The sequence below is a fragment of the Oryctolagus cuniculus genome, chromosome 5, assembly GCF_964237555.1.
Source record: "Oryctolagus cuniculus chromosome 5, mOryCun1.1, whole genome shotgun sequence".
Lineage (NCBI taxonomy): Eukaryota > Metazoa > Chordata > Mammalia > Lagomorpha > Leporidae > Oryctolagus > Oryctolagus cuniculus.
This window is the reverse complement of record NC_091436.1, coordinates 132,770,103-132,783,021: the sequence shown is the minus strand read 5'-3', so window position 1 is coordinate 132,783,021 and position 12,919 is coordinate 132,770,103. Positions and strand designations below refer to the sequence as shown.

General features: G+C 64.0%; 1 protein-coding gene across 2 annotated transcripts in view; it reads right to left on the bottom strand.

Annotated features, from left to right (window-relative positions):
- The window catches only part of CPNE5 (copine 5), an 83,289-nt gene extending 71,383 nt beyond the window's left edge, over positions 1-11,906 (bottom strand). The window contains exon 1 of one of the 2 annotated variants that reach the window (XM_008262846.4): positions 11,315-11,906. In XM_008262846.4, coding sequence (XP_008261068.1) covers positions 11,315-11,409 — 95 coding nt within the window. In that variant the 5' untranslated portion in view covers positions 11,410-11,906. The remainder of the gene's footprint in view (positions 1-11,314) is intronic. The other variant, XM_051854801.2, reaches the window with a different exon arrangement.
- Between the last annotated feature and the right edge of the window lie 1,013 nt (positions 11,907-12,919).

The window sequence follows — 12,919 nt, the reverse complement described above, 5'->3', positions numbered from 1 at the left end:
CCTGGTTTCTCCCGCACCAGCTTCTCTGCCCTCCCCAAAAGTCCATGCTCCCATTGGGAGTGCACAGTCAAAAACGGGCAGGAGCTGGGGCACACACCTGGCGTCCTCACTCCCCAGGGTGGCTCTGAGCTCGCTCCAGGCCATCTTCCCCTGGCTCCAGGAGACTGGGTCCCAGGGGCGCACCTAGACCTGCTCAGCAGCACACCCCAGCATCGCATGTCGCCTCCCACTCCTGCCTCCTGAACTCCTACAAGCCGCTTCCGGGCGCCTGCCCGCCTGCCTGCATGACAGCTACTGACTCCCTGCCTACCCTCCCGACTGTCTCTTCCCAACCAGCCTGTCCCACCTCCGTCCCAGAGGACCCAAGGGGGCCCCCTTCCCCCTTCACCCCTGCTGATGTGGGCTAGGTAAGGATAACGGAGCCAAGAGGTTCCCCACGGTTTGCGTTTCCAGCCCTGCACCCTGACTCCATCCCCTGGCGCGCCAGTTCCTGCAAGCCCACTTCCCATGATGCACCTGAGTCTGATCCAGCATGAAGATGGCAAGCACGGGACACCCAGCTCCAGGTGGACATGCCACTGACGCCGCCCAAACCATGCCTAGTGAGGGCGCCTCCCCCTACCCAGTGGAGGGGTCCCTGCAAGGGGGAGCAGCTAGGCCTCCCAGGCAGCCCACCCTCTTGCTCTCCTCCTGGGTCTGCCCACACTCCTGTCTGAATGTGTACTCAGCCTCTCTTCAGAGAAATCCCGCTCCCATTCTTGACTTTAGCTGTGTCTCTGCTTCGACCTCTTCTCTCACACAGGGAAGAACAAATCCCCTCCATACACCCCCACCCTCTTGGGTCCCTGCAGCTGCTTTTCCACAGGAGAAAGCAATGACCACAGCCTGTGTGGGTTCCTGGCGGGTCATCTGGTCCACCTTCTCCTTGATGAGGGGCAGACCAGGGCCCAGGAAGGGCAGGGAGGGGCCGTGCAATGGTAGAAACAGAAAAGTCTAGAAGGAAGCCATACCCTGAGTCACCATCACTGGAGCCATGAGCAATGGCAGGCTGCTGGGCAGCGTGACCTCACAGGCAACCCCACCACCTAGCCCCCCGCCCCAGGCGGGAACCAAAGACCGCCTCCAATAGACACTTGCAGCAGCAGGTGCAGGCACCCCGCGGCGGCCCAGGTCACACTCACAGGCCGCTCTAGCTCCCGCCCCTGAGCGCATTCTCAGTGATGTCCCCGTGAGAGAGAGAGAGGTCCCCGGCCAGTGTGTGGGAAACCAGGCCTTGGAGTACTCTCCCATATCTGCACTCAGATCAGCCACCCAACTCCCTGACCCACACAGCCCACGGCCCCTCTGCCGCTCCCCGCCACCCTCCCCGCCAGCGGTGCCTCGGAAGCCATCGGACAAACGCCTGATGACATGCCACATGGGCGGCTCTGGAAGGCAGGCGGCAGACACCACGGGTACCGGGCACCCGTCCCACGAGCGGGGCTGCCTTCTGCCTAGGCCGGCCTTCTCCAGAAGCGCGCTGGGCTGCAGACAGGGGCGTCTGCCTTGATTGCAGCAAAAACCAATCACCCTAACATCAGAGAGGACTCCACAGTCGTGGGGCCCGAGACACGGCGGGTGGGGGCCGCTGAAAGCAACAAAGGCACGGGCGTCTCCGCTAGGGCAGACGCTGGGATTGCCTCTGAGTTCCAGAATGAAGCCCCGTAACGAGCGGAGCCCTGCTGGAAGGCGCCTCACAGGTCACCTGTCCCAACCCCTTCCCCACAAGGAAAGCAACACCCAGAGTCACAGCAAGGCGGGCTGGCCTCCAGAGCTCCGCCTGGAACTCAGGTGTAGTCATGTCTAGGCTAGTGCGAAAGAGCGATACCTGGGTTTCAGCTGTGTGTGTGTGTGTGAGTGTGTGTGTGTGTGTGTGTGTGTGTGTGTGTGAGAGAGAGAGAGAGAGAGAGAGAGAGAGATGTGGCTTCTCTCGGTCCCGCCTGCTTCTCAGCAGGTCAGAAGCACGGAGCTGGGGAAGACACAGAACCACGCCGCCTGGCTTCCCCGGCTCTCAGTGAGTCCTGGGGTGTGGGTCACCCTGGTGATCAGCACTCCAGGCCAATTCAGGCCCTGTTTCCCCTACACCGCCCGAGTTACCCCTACATGCCTTCCAGAACGTTCCTACTTTTCCTCCTCAAGTTCCTGGACACTGACCGACAACCGAGTCCTTTTTCTTGCCCCCGCCCCCCCCCCCCAAACTCTCTGGCCTGGAGCGGGACACCCTGTGACCCAGGACAGGACTCAGCCCACCCTGGGATGCAAAATCATGAGTGTGCATCTTTCTCTCCACCAGGCTGTGGGCTCCTCCCGGGCAGGGAACCTGGCGCTGGCACAGGCCTGTCTGGCACCTGGCAAGTCGGACAGATGAAATAAGACCAAGAGGAGTGACCAGGGGATGGGTGCAGCCTGTGCCTCCCCACCTGGCTGGTGCACGGCCATGCTTGGCACAGCGCCACCTTCTGGCTGCAGTGAGTAGTGCTTAAGGGCAGTCCCATAGGCTGGGCTCGATCCCAGCTCTGCACAAGTGACCCGCCTTCCTTGTGCCTCGGCTTCCCCATCCATAAAATGGGGCTAAACGCAGTTCAGGGCCGCTGCGGAGATCGGTATGGAGCTCCGGGTCGCGGCGAGGCTGGCCCGCTGGGGCCGTCACCACCAGGCTGGAGCTGGCCATGGCGATCACTCTCCGGGGGGAGGCACAGGCTAATACGGCACCAGAGCCGCCTCCACCCTCCCAGGGCCAAGCAGCCCACCCTCGACACCCACCACCAGTGCCCCATGTTGAATCCTTCCCATCAGCCCCAGCCCGTGGGGTTATTGAGGCCCCTTCCCCCGCCACCTCCAGCCTTGGGGCAGCAGGGTGGTGCCCACGGGCACACAGCTGGAAGCAGCCTGGGAGGCCGGGCCAGAGGGCCCTGGCCAGCCCAGCCCATAACTGCTTTTCCTCCGCTTTCTGTCTCCGTGGAGCTCAAAGAGAACATTTTTTTTCCAACAAGCAAAATGTATTTTTCCTCCAGAGACCGTGAAACCCTGTTGCTGTCCACAGAGCAGCCTGAAGCCTGGCTTCTTTTGTTCCCGAAATCAGAGGCACCCAGACGCGGCCAGTCCCTGGGCGGCGAGGCCACAGGCCACCTGGGGCCAGCGACGGGAGAGGCACCGGAGAGGCAGGGTGAGCCCCTGGGTGGTGCGAAAGAGGGGCCTGAGGGTGACACCTCCCACTGGAGAGGCTGGGGTGCTCTAGACTCGGGGACACGGCCCCGTCCCCAGGGAACCCTGGTCGGGGGGAGGCACAGCCCCGTCGCTAGGGAGCCCCAGTCTGAGGGAGGAGACACAGCCCTGTCCCCAGGGAGCCCCAGTCTGAGAGGGGAGACAGAGCTCCATGCCCAGGGAGCCCTGGTCTGGGGGGAGACACAGCCCTGTCCCCAGGGAGCCTCAGTCTGAGGGGGGAAGCACAGCCCCATCCCCAGGGAGCCCCAGTCTGAGGGGAGAGACACACTCAGAGAGCCCCAGTCTGAGGGGGGAGGCACACTCAGGGAGCCCCTAAGGGGGGAGACACACTCAGGGAGCCCCAGTCTGAGGGGGGAGGCACACTCAGGGAGCCCCAGTCTGAGGGGGGAGACACACTCAGGGAGCCCCTGAGGGGCCGCCTCTGCTCCAGAGCAGACATGTGGGTGAAGTGACCAGCACACATCCCAGCCGTCTCTCCACGGAGCCCATGAGTGCCCAGGGCTGCGCTGAGCCGTGACTCTCAGCTTCTCCGGCACCAGGGAGCCCACTGGAGCTGTGAGCAAACACGGCTGTTGGTACAGACATGGGGCTGCTGGCTCAGACACCAGCCCTGGCCCTCAGGCGAACCGCCCAACCCTCTGGGCTCTGGCACCCCCATGTGCAAAGCCAGGGCAGCCCCAGTCCCCCCACCCAAGGGTGTCCTGAGATTTCTCACTGCAAAGCAGTTAGAACGGGCCCGACACACAGAAAACTGCAGCTCTCAGCGCCTGGTATACAGCAGGTACTCAATAGGGGCGCGTGCAGATGAAGACGGCTTCCTGAGAGGCCCACTGCCCCCTCCCTGCTCCCCTGCTTCCCTTCCTGGAGGTGCACAGACTGCGGGCAGGTGGGCCAAGGTCGGGGAGGAACCGGACTCCTAGGGGTCCCGTGGAGACCCCTGCCCGCCAGCATCACCCCCTCCCTCTCTGGAGCAACACAACTCCAGACGGGTGGGAGGGCGATGACACTAATCGGGTACACACTGGGTGCCAGGTGTCTTGCTGGGGACTTAACCGGTGACCCTGGGTACCCTGCCATGCCAGTGCCAGGAGGCCCGTGTCCACCCATTCTACAGGGAGGGCAGCTGAGGCTGTGTGTGTGTGGGTGTGTGTGTGTGAGCTGTGTCCCGAGCTCCTGGGCAGAAGCCACAGGACGGGGGCAGGAAGGGAGCAGGCAGGCGGGGCCCCGCACCCAGCCCCTGGCACGCACCCATCTCCCCTTTCAGTCCCGTTCCTCCGCCTGCGCTTAGCTCCCTGGCAAGCGACAGCACGGAGGGCTGAAAAGCAGCTTGCACGCGGCTGAAAGAGCTCTTCTTCCTGGGGCTGTTTGCATTTTGATCATCATTAATTGCAACCCTTGTCCCTCCCACACTGTGCGTGCGTGTGGCCCAGGGAAGGCAGTGGGAGCTCCGGCCTCAGCCAGATCCAGCCTCCAGCGCGCAGTCCCCACGGGGCCTCAGGCTGTCCCGTGGCCCTGGACTCCTCCTCATCTGTGCACAAGCCGGCCCGGCGCGCCAGCAGCATCCACAGAAATGTAGGAGGCGCGCTCGGTGCCTGTAGCTCCCGTGTGCCCAGCCCTGTCCTGCTCGCCGGGTCCCCAAGGCTTCCACGGCAAACACGTCCAAGACGGGTCTGAGGGGCTGTCCCCAGGGGGACCGCTCTGGCCTGCCCAGCGACTCTTCCAGGTCCTGACCCGGCTGCCCACTCGCTTCACACCAACCTGCCAAGCTTTCAAGGGTTAACCAGACTCTTGTTTACCACCACCCATCCCAGAGGCTGTGTGAACAGCAAACCAAACTGTGGCACAGCGGGTAGAGCCGCTGCCTGCCACGCAGGCATCTTGCATCAGAGCAGAGCCCGGCCGCGAGGCTTCCAATCCAGCTCCCTGCTAATGCACCCGGGAAAGCAGCAGCAGACGGCCCAGGTGCCCGGGCCCCTGCCACGGCACGTGGGAGACCTGGATGGAGTCCCAGGCTCCTGGCTTTGGCCTGGCCCAGATCTGGCTGTTGCGGCCATTTGGGGAGTGAACCAGCGGATGGAAGATCTTTCTCTCTCTGTCTCTGTAACTCTGCCTTTCAAATGAGTAAATCTTTATCACATAAATCAAACTCCTGAGCAGGCCCCTCCAGGCCATTATCTGCACCCTCCGCTTCCTCCCCGACCTCTGACCTCCTCCTCTGCGCCCCCTCTCTCGCCCTGCTCCGGCCACACCGGGCAGTTCTGCAAGCAAGCCCGAGGCTTTTCTGCCACAGGGCCTTTGTCCTTGCTCCCCTCACCCAGACCCCAGCTCAAAGGTCACCTGCTCGTCCTGTCTGGAGCAGCCCCATGGCTTCAGAGCTCTCATCCCGGTCAGACTTGACCTGCTCAGTGACAACCTGTGGAAGGGTGGGCGCCTGGTGCGCTCCGAGCCGCTCCGGACACCCACCCCTGAACTGCACTCCTGGAATCCGGTCCTGGCTCTGCTTCCGGCACCAGATGAGCCCTGGCGGGCAGCAGGTAACAGCCCAAGTACTTGGGTTGCAACACCAGCCAGAGTTCCTGGCTCCTGGCTTGGCACAGTCCTGGCAAATCGCAGGTGCTTGGGGAATGAGTAAGCCCATGGGAAACTTTTTGCCTCCCTCTCTCTCTCCTCTCTCTCTCTTTCTCTGCTCTTCGAATAAATAGAATAAATGTTTAAAAATGTGTCTCTCTGTTTATACCCCAGCCCCACCCTCGCGTGAGCTCTGTGGGAGAGGGGCTGTCCCGGCCATCACTGCTTCCCCAGTAAGGTGGAGCGAGCTTGCACAGGGACGTCCACCCCGCTGACCAAGTGAGCGCCTGCATCGGCAGCGTCGGCAGCGGGACCTACGGCCACCACCAAGCTCCCTCATGGCTCCTTCCAGCTCACAGAAAACTGCAGCCCCCAGTGGCTCTGTCTCCCGACCCGACTCGGGGGACGTGCGCGGGCCCAGGACTTCTGCCATCTCACACTGACGCGGGGCGCGGGGGAGGACTTCGGGGACCTGGCCCAGCTCTCAGAGAAGGGAAGCCAGGAAGGATGCTCCCGGATCCTGCCCGGGCCTCTACAGCGCCCAAAGACACGGGACTGCGCTGTGGGAGCCGGAGGAGTTGTGTGGGGCCATCCGTGGGAGTGCCACGATGTGAGAGTGCCGCGAGGCGCCCTGCCGGGTCTGATCCCGTTTGTTCCTGCCTGGAAAAACACGCAGGAAGAGGGGCAGTCGGGGGTCCAGCTGAGCCACGCTTGGAGAATCCGTGCCCACGCACCTCACCCTGGCTGTCCCCCGTCTGCACGGAGAGCCGAGGGCAGTCCTCAGAGACGCCAGACCCCAGGCCCCTACTGGCCCCAGGGAGCCCAGGGAGCCTCCGGGGCCATTTGAAACTCTCCTCTCAGCCTCACTGTCCATCCTCTTCCCGTAACAGGATCCACATGGGCTCACACAGATGAGGAGCTCCTGAAAGGAGAGGCAGACCCGGCTTTGGCCACTGAAACAGGAAGGGAAGTCTACGAGAGATTTGGGGAGGGACTGCACTTTCCAGATAAAAACGACTTTTCAAAGAGGGGCCTCTGACCCTGTGCCTTGCTTCCCGTTTCTGGATATAGTTGTGATGCCTGGAGCAGAGGCAGCCATTTTGCAACCATCTGAACCTGACTCCTCTCCTCCTCAGAGCTTTCTGGCCTCATTTCCCACCTGCTTCCTCCTCTCTTCTCAAAGGTAGGTCATCCCCCAGCAGTGGCCTTGGGTCTGAACAGGGAGGTCTGTGGACTAGGTGAGCAGGAAGGCCTCGCTCATCCCTGGTCAGTCCCCAGATGCCGACCATGGTCTCCACGGAGATCCTAACACAAAACCTCGGGAAACCCTGATGGCTTTGAAGTCTGAGGGAACTGGGTTTCTTTCTTTTTAAGATTTATTGATTTATCTGAAAGGCAGAGTTACAGAGAGAGGGAGAGACAGAAAGCGACCTTCCATCCACTGGTTCACTCCCCGGATGGCCACAAGTGCCAGGGCTGGGCCAGGCCAGAAGCCAGGAGCTTCATCTCCGTCTCCCACATGGGTGGCAGGGGTCCAAGCACTTGGGCCGTCTTCCACTTTTTCCCAGGCACATTAGCAGGGAGCTGGATGGGAAGTGGAGCATCGTGGTCCTGAACTGGAGCACTGCAGATGCCGACTTTACCCGCTACACCACAACACTGGCCCTGGGAATTGGGTTTGGATCCCCTCCCCCAAAATGCACTAGCTGTGGAACCCCAGGCCAGCCCCTCAACCTCTCTGAGCCTTGATCTCCTCATTAGGATTTCGGGCTCTTGTAAGGTTAAAAAGATAGAGCTGGTGTAGCAGGGCGAGATGAAAGAGGGCCACCTGTGCAGTCCCCGCCCCCCGAGTGCGGGCCAGGACCTGGGGACATGCGGGGCGAGCCGCACGCGGGGTCACTCCTATGACGACAGCTGATCAGGGAGAAATGCCCACGGACTTGGAATAAGCTGCCGCCAGGGACAACAGCCACCCAGCCAGCACCGAGGCACGGCCTGTATGGCCAAGGGTCGCTCTGGCCAGCAACCAGCGAGAATATCGGCCTTCGACCTCACAGCTGCAAGAAACAGAATCCTGAAGGGAGTTGGATGGGGCCTCCACGCCTTGGGGGGGGGGGGAATCCCAGCCCCGAGCCCCGCAGACACCTTGACTTTGGCCTGGTACGGCCCTGGGCACAGAGGTGGGCCAGGCCGGGCCTGGACTTCTGACCTATAGAAAGCAGGGATAAAATAAACAGGGTCATTTCAAGCCCCTAGGCTCGTGGGAACTTTGGTGCCTGGCAACTGCAAACTAATACCCCAGTGATCTCGGTTTGGACCCCACAGGAGAGCTGGCTGGGTGGTGCAAAGACGGCTGGGCGTGGACCACTCCCTGCAGCGGAGCCCGGGGCAGGTGCGAGGTACCCGGCTAGAAGCCAGCGCCCGCCACAGGCTGCTGCCGCTGCTCCCCCGCCCCCGCTAACCGTGCCTTGCTGTAGGCAAGGGTTCAGCCCGCTGACTCTGACAGCTGCCACGCTGCCCCAGGCCCCTCCCTCCGCCTGCCTGGCAGGAGCCGGAGCTCAGAGCAGATTCACACTTTTCTCAGGGGCCCAGGGCAAAGGCGCCGGCCTGGAGAGAGCACAAAACAAGATCTCCGGGGCACAGGCAAACCGCTGCCCTGCAGCCCCACGCCAGCGGCTCGAGAGAATCCCGCAGGGCTAAGAGGCCAGGCAGGTTTGGGCTCTTCCGTGCCCCCATTTCCCGTCTCCTCTGGGGAGCCCACTCCACGGAGCAAGGCATCGCTTCCCCAGCCCGAGTGCAAAGGTTTCCTGTTTCACACAAAAGGCAAAGCATTCTCCCTAACCGACACGGACACGCCGCTCCAGACGCCTGCGTCACACAGGGAATGCACACACTCGGACAACCCCTGGCCTTTGGGGAAGGGAAGAGCACGCGGCCAGGCCTGCACGGGCCTGCAGCAGACACGGTAGCGAGGAAGTCGCGGCGGCTGCGGGCATCTGCTTCCCCGGCCGGCCGCCCCACCCACTCCCAACACCACCTCCAGAGACCTCTAGACTGATCGCCCCTCGAGGACCCACAAAAACCTGGGGCCCCTGCTCCAGAGACCGATGTCCATTTCCTTCCAGGAACCAAACAACAGACAACAGGATTAGCACGCTTCTTTAAAGACAGGACATGGAGGCAGCGCCGGGGTGGGTGGCATACCCAAGGGCACAGAAATGGAGCTGGGATCTGAACCCCGGCACACAGTCAGAGCTCGGGTTCTCCACTGCTGTGCCCGGCGCCCCGATGCTTCTCCATCCCCCCTAATCTTCAACCCTGAGTGTACCGAAGTTAGCAGAAATACCTGGTTTGCAGTACAGTACAGACGAGCCCAACACACACTCTGCCGAAGCAGGGGTCTGAACGGGTCCGACCCATGGGGCAGACTTGGCTGGGCCCCGTGGTGGCCCTGAGCTCTGGCTGAGACCCAACGCAGGACAGACATAGCAGGGGGCCCGGGGCTCCCCGAGGCACAGAGCAGAAAGTTCCTGGGGCTGCAGGGCCGGCAGAGGCGGAGGGGATCCTGGAGCTGGAATTCCTGGAAGTCGGTGGTAGCAACTGAGGATCTTCCCTGACACCCTGGCCCCCACCATCCCAGCCTCTGGAGTTCTCACCCCACCAGCCCCTCTGCCTGCCCTGCGGTGCCCCGCCCAGCAGCAGGTGCCACTTAGATGCTCAGTGCGGGGACATCACACAGCCTGCGCTCCAGCCAGGGCTGGTCACCGGGTGCAGGCGAGATGGACTTGACTTTAACAGGTGACCGCGGAGTGAAGAACATGCTAGAGAAAGCCGCTCTGTGCCTCGTCCCCCTCTCTCTACTGCCGTCTCGCTCTCCCCCACCCTTGCCTAGAACCTGGACAGCTGGATCTGGCTGAGGCAGAGACAGACCCCCGTCCTCCAGCGCCCACCCCCTAAGAAGTCTGGTCCTCGGGATGTGAGTGTCCTCATGGTCGAGGCCGAGGGCTCAGGGCCCAGGGGACACGGAAAACAGAGACTGGCGGCGGGTGTCTCGGGAGCCAGGGGGTATGTGGAAGTGTGGGGTCTGAGGCCGGGCCACTCAGGAGGGGGGACACGAAGCAACAGAGGTGTGAAGTCAGGGCAGGGGGAAGGAGGTATGCAGGGGGTGGGGGGGCTGTTCAGAGGCTGGGAGGTGGGAGGGCTCCGGAGACCGAGTCAACAGGCAGGCATGATTGACAGCTGGGAGGTGCAGGAGAAGGGAGAAGAGGCTGTGGCGGCTGCTGGCGGCCGGGGAGGTGACATGGGAGCTAATGGGCCATCAGGAGTCTCCCAGCCGAGGAACTACAAGACGCAAATGGTGCTGGGAGATGACCTGGGCCGTGGGGGAGCCGTTTGGGAACCCCTGGAGGGCTCTGCTCCAGGCAGCCTGTTCCACCTCACCAGCCCTCACTCCCACTGGCCCTGCGTCTCCAATCCCTCCCTCTCACACACCCAGTCCTCCCCACACCTCTCCCTAACGCCGCAACTTCTTAGTTGGGCCACAGGGCACGGAGGAAGGCTTTGACCAAAGAGACCCCTGAAGGGGACAGGGTGGGCAATTCAGTAGGACACAGCCAGGGCTCCAGAAATTGGGGGAATGGCATCTGGGGGATCCCCAGGGTGAGCTCTGCCTGTGCCACAGTGCCCCTCTCTGTCCCAGCAAGGCAGAGGCCCGAGGCTGGCCACAGGGAACCACTAAGGGTCCCCCCCACCCATTCTCCACCCTCTTAATGCCGGGGCAGCCTCCTCCCCCCAGCTAGCACACAGCCTGGCACCTGGGTCAACACAGCTCCTAGAGACAGCGACTGCCCCCAGCCCTGTACAACACCCCACAAAAGTGCCCCTCCTTCTCCCCTGCTGCCCTCCAACCTTCCAGTCCCTGGCTTCAGATTTTAGACCCAAGCCGTGGTCTTTCTGACCGGCGCCACTGTACGTAGGTGTGGGTTATCCATACCTCGGTGGGAATGGCTCCAACCACCCTTTCCCAAGAGTGGGCTCTGTCGGGGGTGGGGGGACGGGTGAGGGCAGGCTTTAGAATTCTGGGGTCTAGGGCGCAGGGGCAAGGAAGGCACAGCAGCTTGGGGGGCACGGGGCAAAGCACTCACTGCCACGCGTGGGGAGGGGCCGATCAGCTGGACCCCCCGTGTGGCGCTTAACCTGCTTCCCCTGGGCACTCAGGCCCCGGACCCCTGTTCCTGCGCTCCCAGCTCCTCCCAGCAACAGCCCGGGGCACAAACTTTCCCGGATGGGACCCCAGCCCGCCTTCGCCTTCGGCCGTCGCCACCCTCCCTCCGCCGGCTCGATCGCGATGGGGCAGGGGGCGTCCCGGGGCGAGGACACTCGGAGAAGGGAGGTGCGCAGAGACAGAGGCGCTAAGCGGCGGGAGCCGCGGGGCATCCAGGGGCAGGGGCGGGGCAGGGGACCCAGCCCGCGGGCGGCTCACCTGCAGGACACGGTGATCTCCACCTTGGTGGCCGGGATGCTGCCCGCCAAGGAGTCGAACTCGCTCAGCGACGCCATGTCCTCGGGCGGCTCCATCGCCTACCGCGCCCCCCACCCCAAATTAGTCAATTCCTGCGCGATTCACGCCTCCTCCGGAGCGCCCGCAGCCCGGGCTCACCCCCAACTCGGGAGCTGGGCTGAGCGGCCACGGGCAGAGAGGAACGCCGAGAGGGGGCGTGGGAAGTGAGAGAGGGCGGGGGTGGAGCGGCGGGGCCGAGGCTGGGGAAGGGGCGCGGGCGACTCGGCCGGCAGCCCGGGGTCTGGGGCGCCGCGCGGAGTGGTGGCCAGGGGCGCGGGGCCAGGGGCGAGGGACGAGGGCTCGGGAGACCGAGAGAGGGGCGTGGGCGGCGGGGCCGGGACGAGGCTGCGAGCGCCACCTCCTCGGCTCGAGCTCCGGCTCCGGGGCGCCCGGGCTGCGGGAAAATCAAATCTGCCCGAAGCCGCCGCCTCCCGCCTCCCGGGCGGGCTGCGTGCGGGGCCCGCGAGCGCCGGAGGGGCCGCCCGCAGGGGCCGGGGCGGGGCCGCGGGCGGGGTCTGCGCGCTGTGCGAGGGCGAGCGTGCGGGCCCGTGTGTGTCTGTGTGCGTGGCGGGCGTGGGTACGCGGCTCCGGCGGCTGGGGACCTGGGGTTGCCAGCCAGAGACGGTCAGGGTCGCGCGCGTCTCCCTCTGCGCCTGCCCTGCAGCCCCTCCCCCCCAAAGGTCTCTGTGCTGGGGGAGGGAGAGCGGTGTGCGAGCCATGGGGCCACTGTTAGAGCGGACAGGTGCAGAAGACCCCCGGGGAATGCTGGGGATAGGGGACCTCGGTCCAGAAGCGGACTCCCTATCTCCTCCGGGGGCAGTGTGCGGCGACCCCAGGCCGGGAGGGCCACTCGCTCTCCCACGACAGCCTGCTGGCCTGGCCAGGGTCGATGCTCGGGCGCTTCCCCCGTGCCGCCTCCGGGCTCGCAAGTCCGCCGCCTGAGCCTCGCGCCCGCACCCTTCCCGCCGCCGCCTGTCGTGACCACCCGGCTGAGCCAGCCCCCGGGTCTAGAAGCTTCCTCCACCAAACCGGCCTCTCCGCACGGAGTAGGCGCCTGCTGTGTGCAGGGCTGCAGGCCCTTCACTGGGGGGTGAGAGGGGGCCGCGAGGTGGCCCAGCACGGGGGGCCTTGTCTCCGGCCTCCACCTGCGCGCCCACTGCCGGAAAGCACGTGGGCGGGGAGCAGTGGCGCCTTTGGGCCTTGACCTGCTGTTGGGGCCATAAGGGACGCTCCCGGTTCTGTCAGAAGCCAGCTCCCAGAACAGCAAATACAGCCCGCTTCAAAGATAAGCAAGCGCAAGAACACATTCCTGGGGCTGGGAGGAGTGTTCCCAGTTTCCTTCCAGTCCTGGATCGGCTGAGCCTGGTTCTACCACCTGCAGCACACAGCAAGGGGCAGTGGGGTGACGCTGGGTCAGGAGCCCCCCACCCCACCCCACACCCGCTGTGGGTCTGCACCCGCGGCTTCCCCTCTCAGAATAACCCAGCTTCCTTGCCTGGGGCTGCAAAACAAGATTTAGAATCTCTG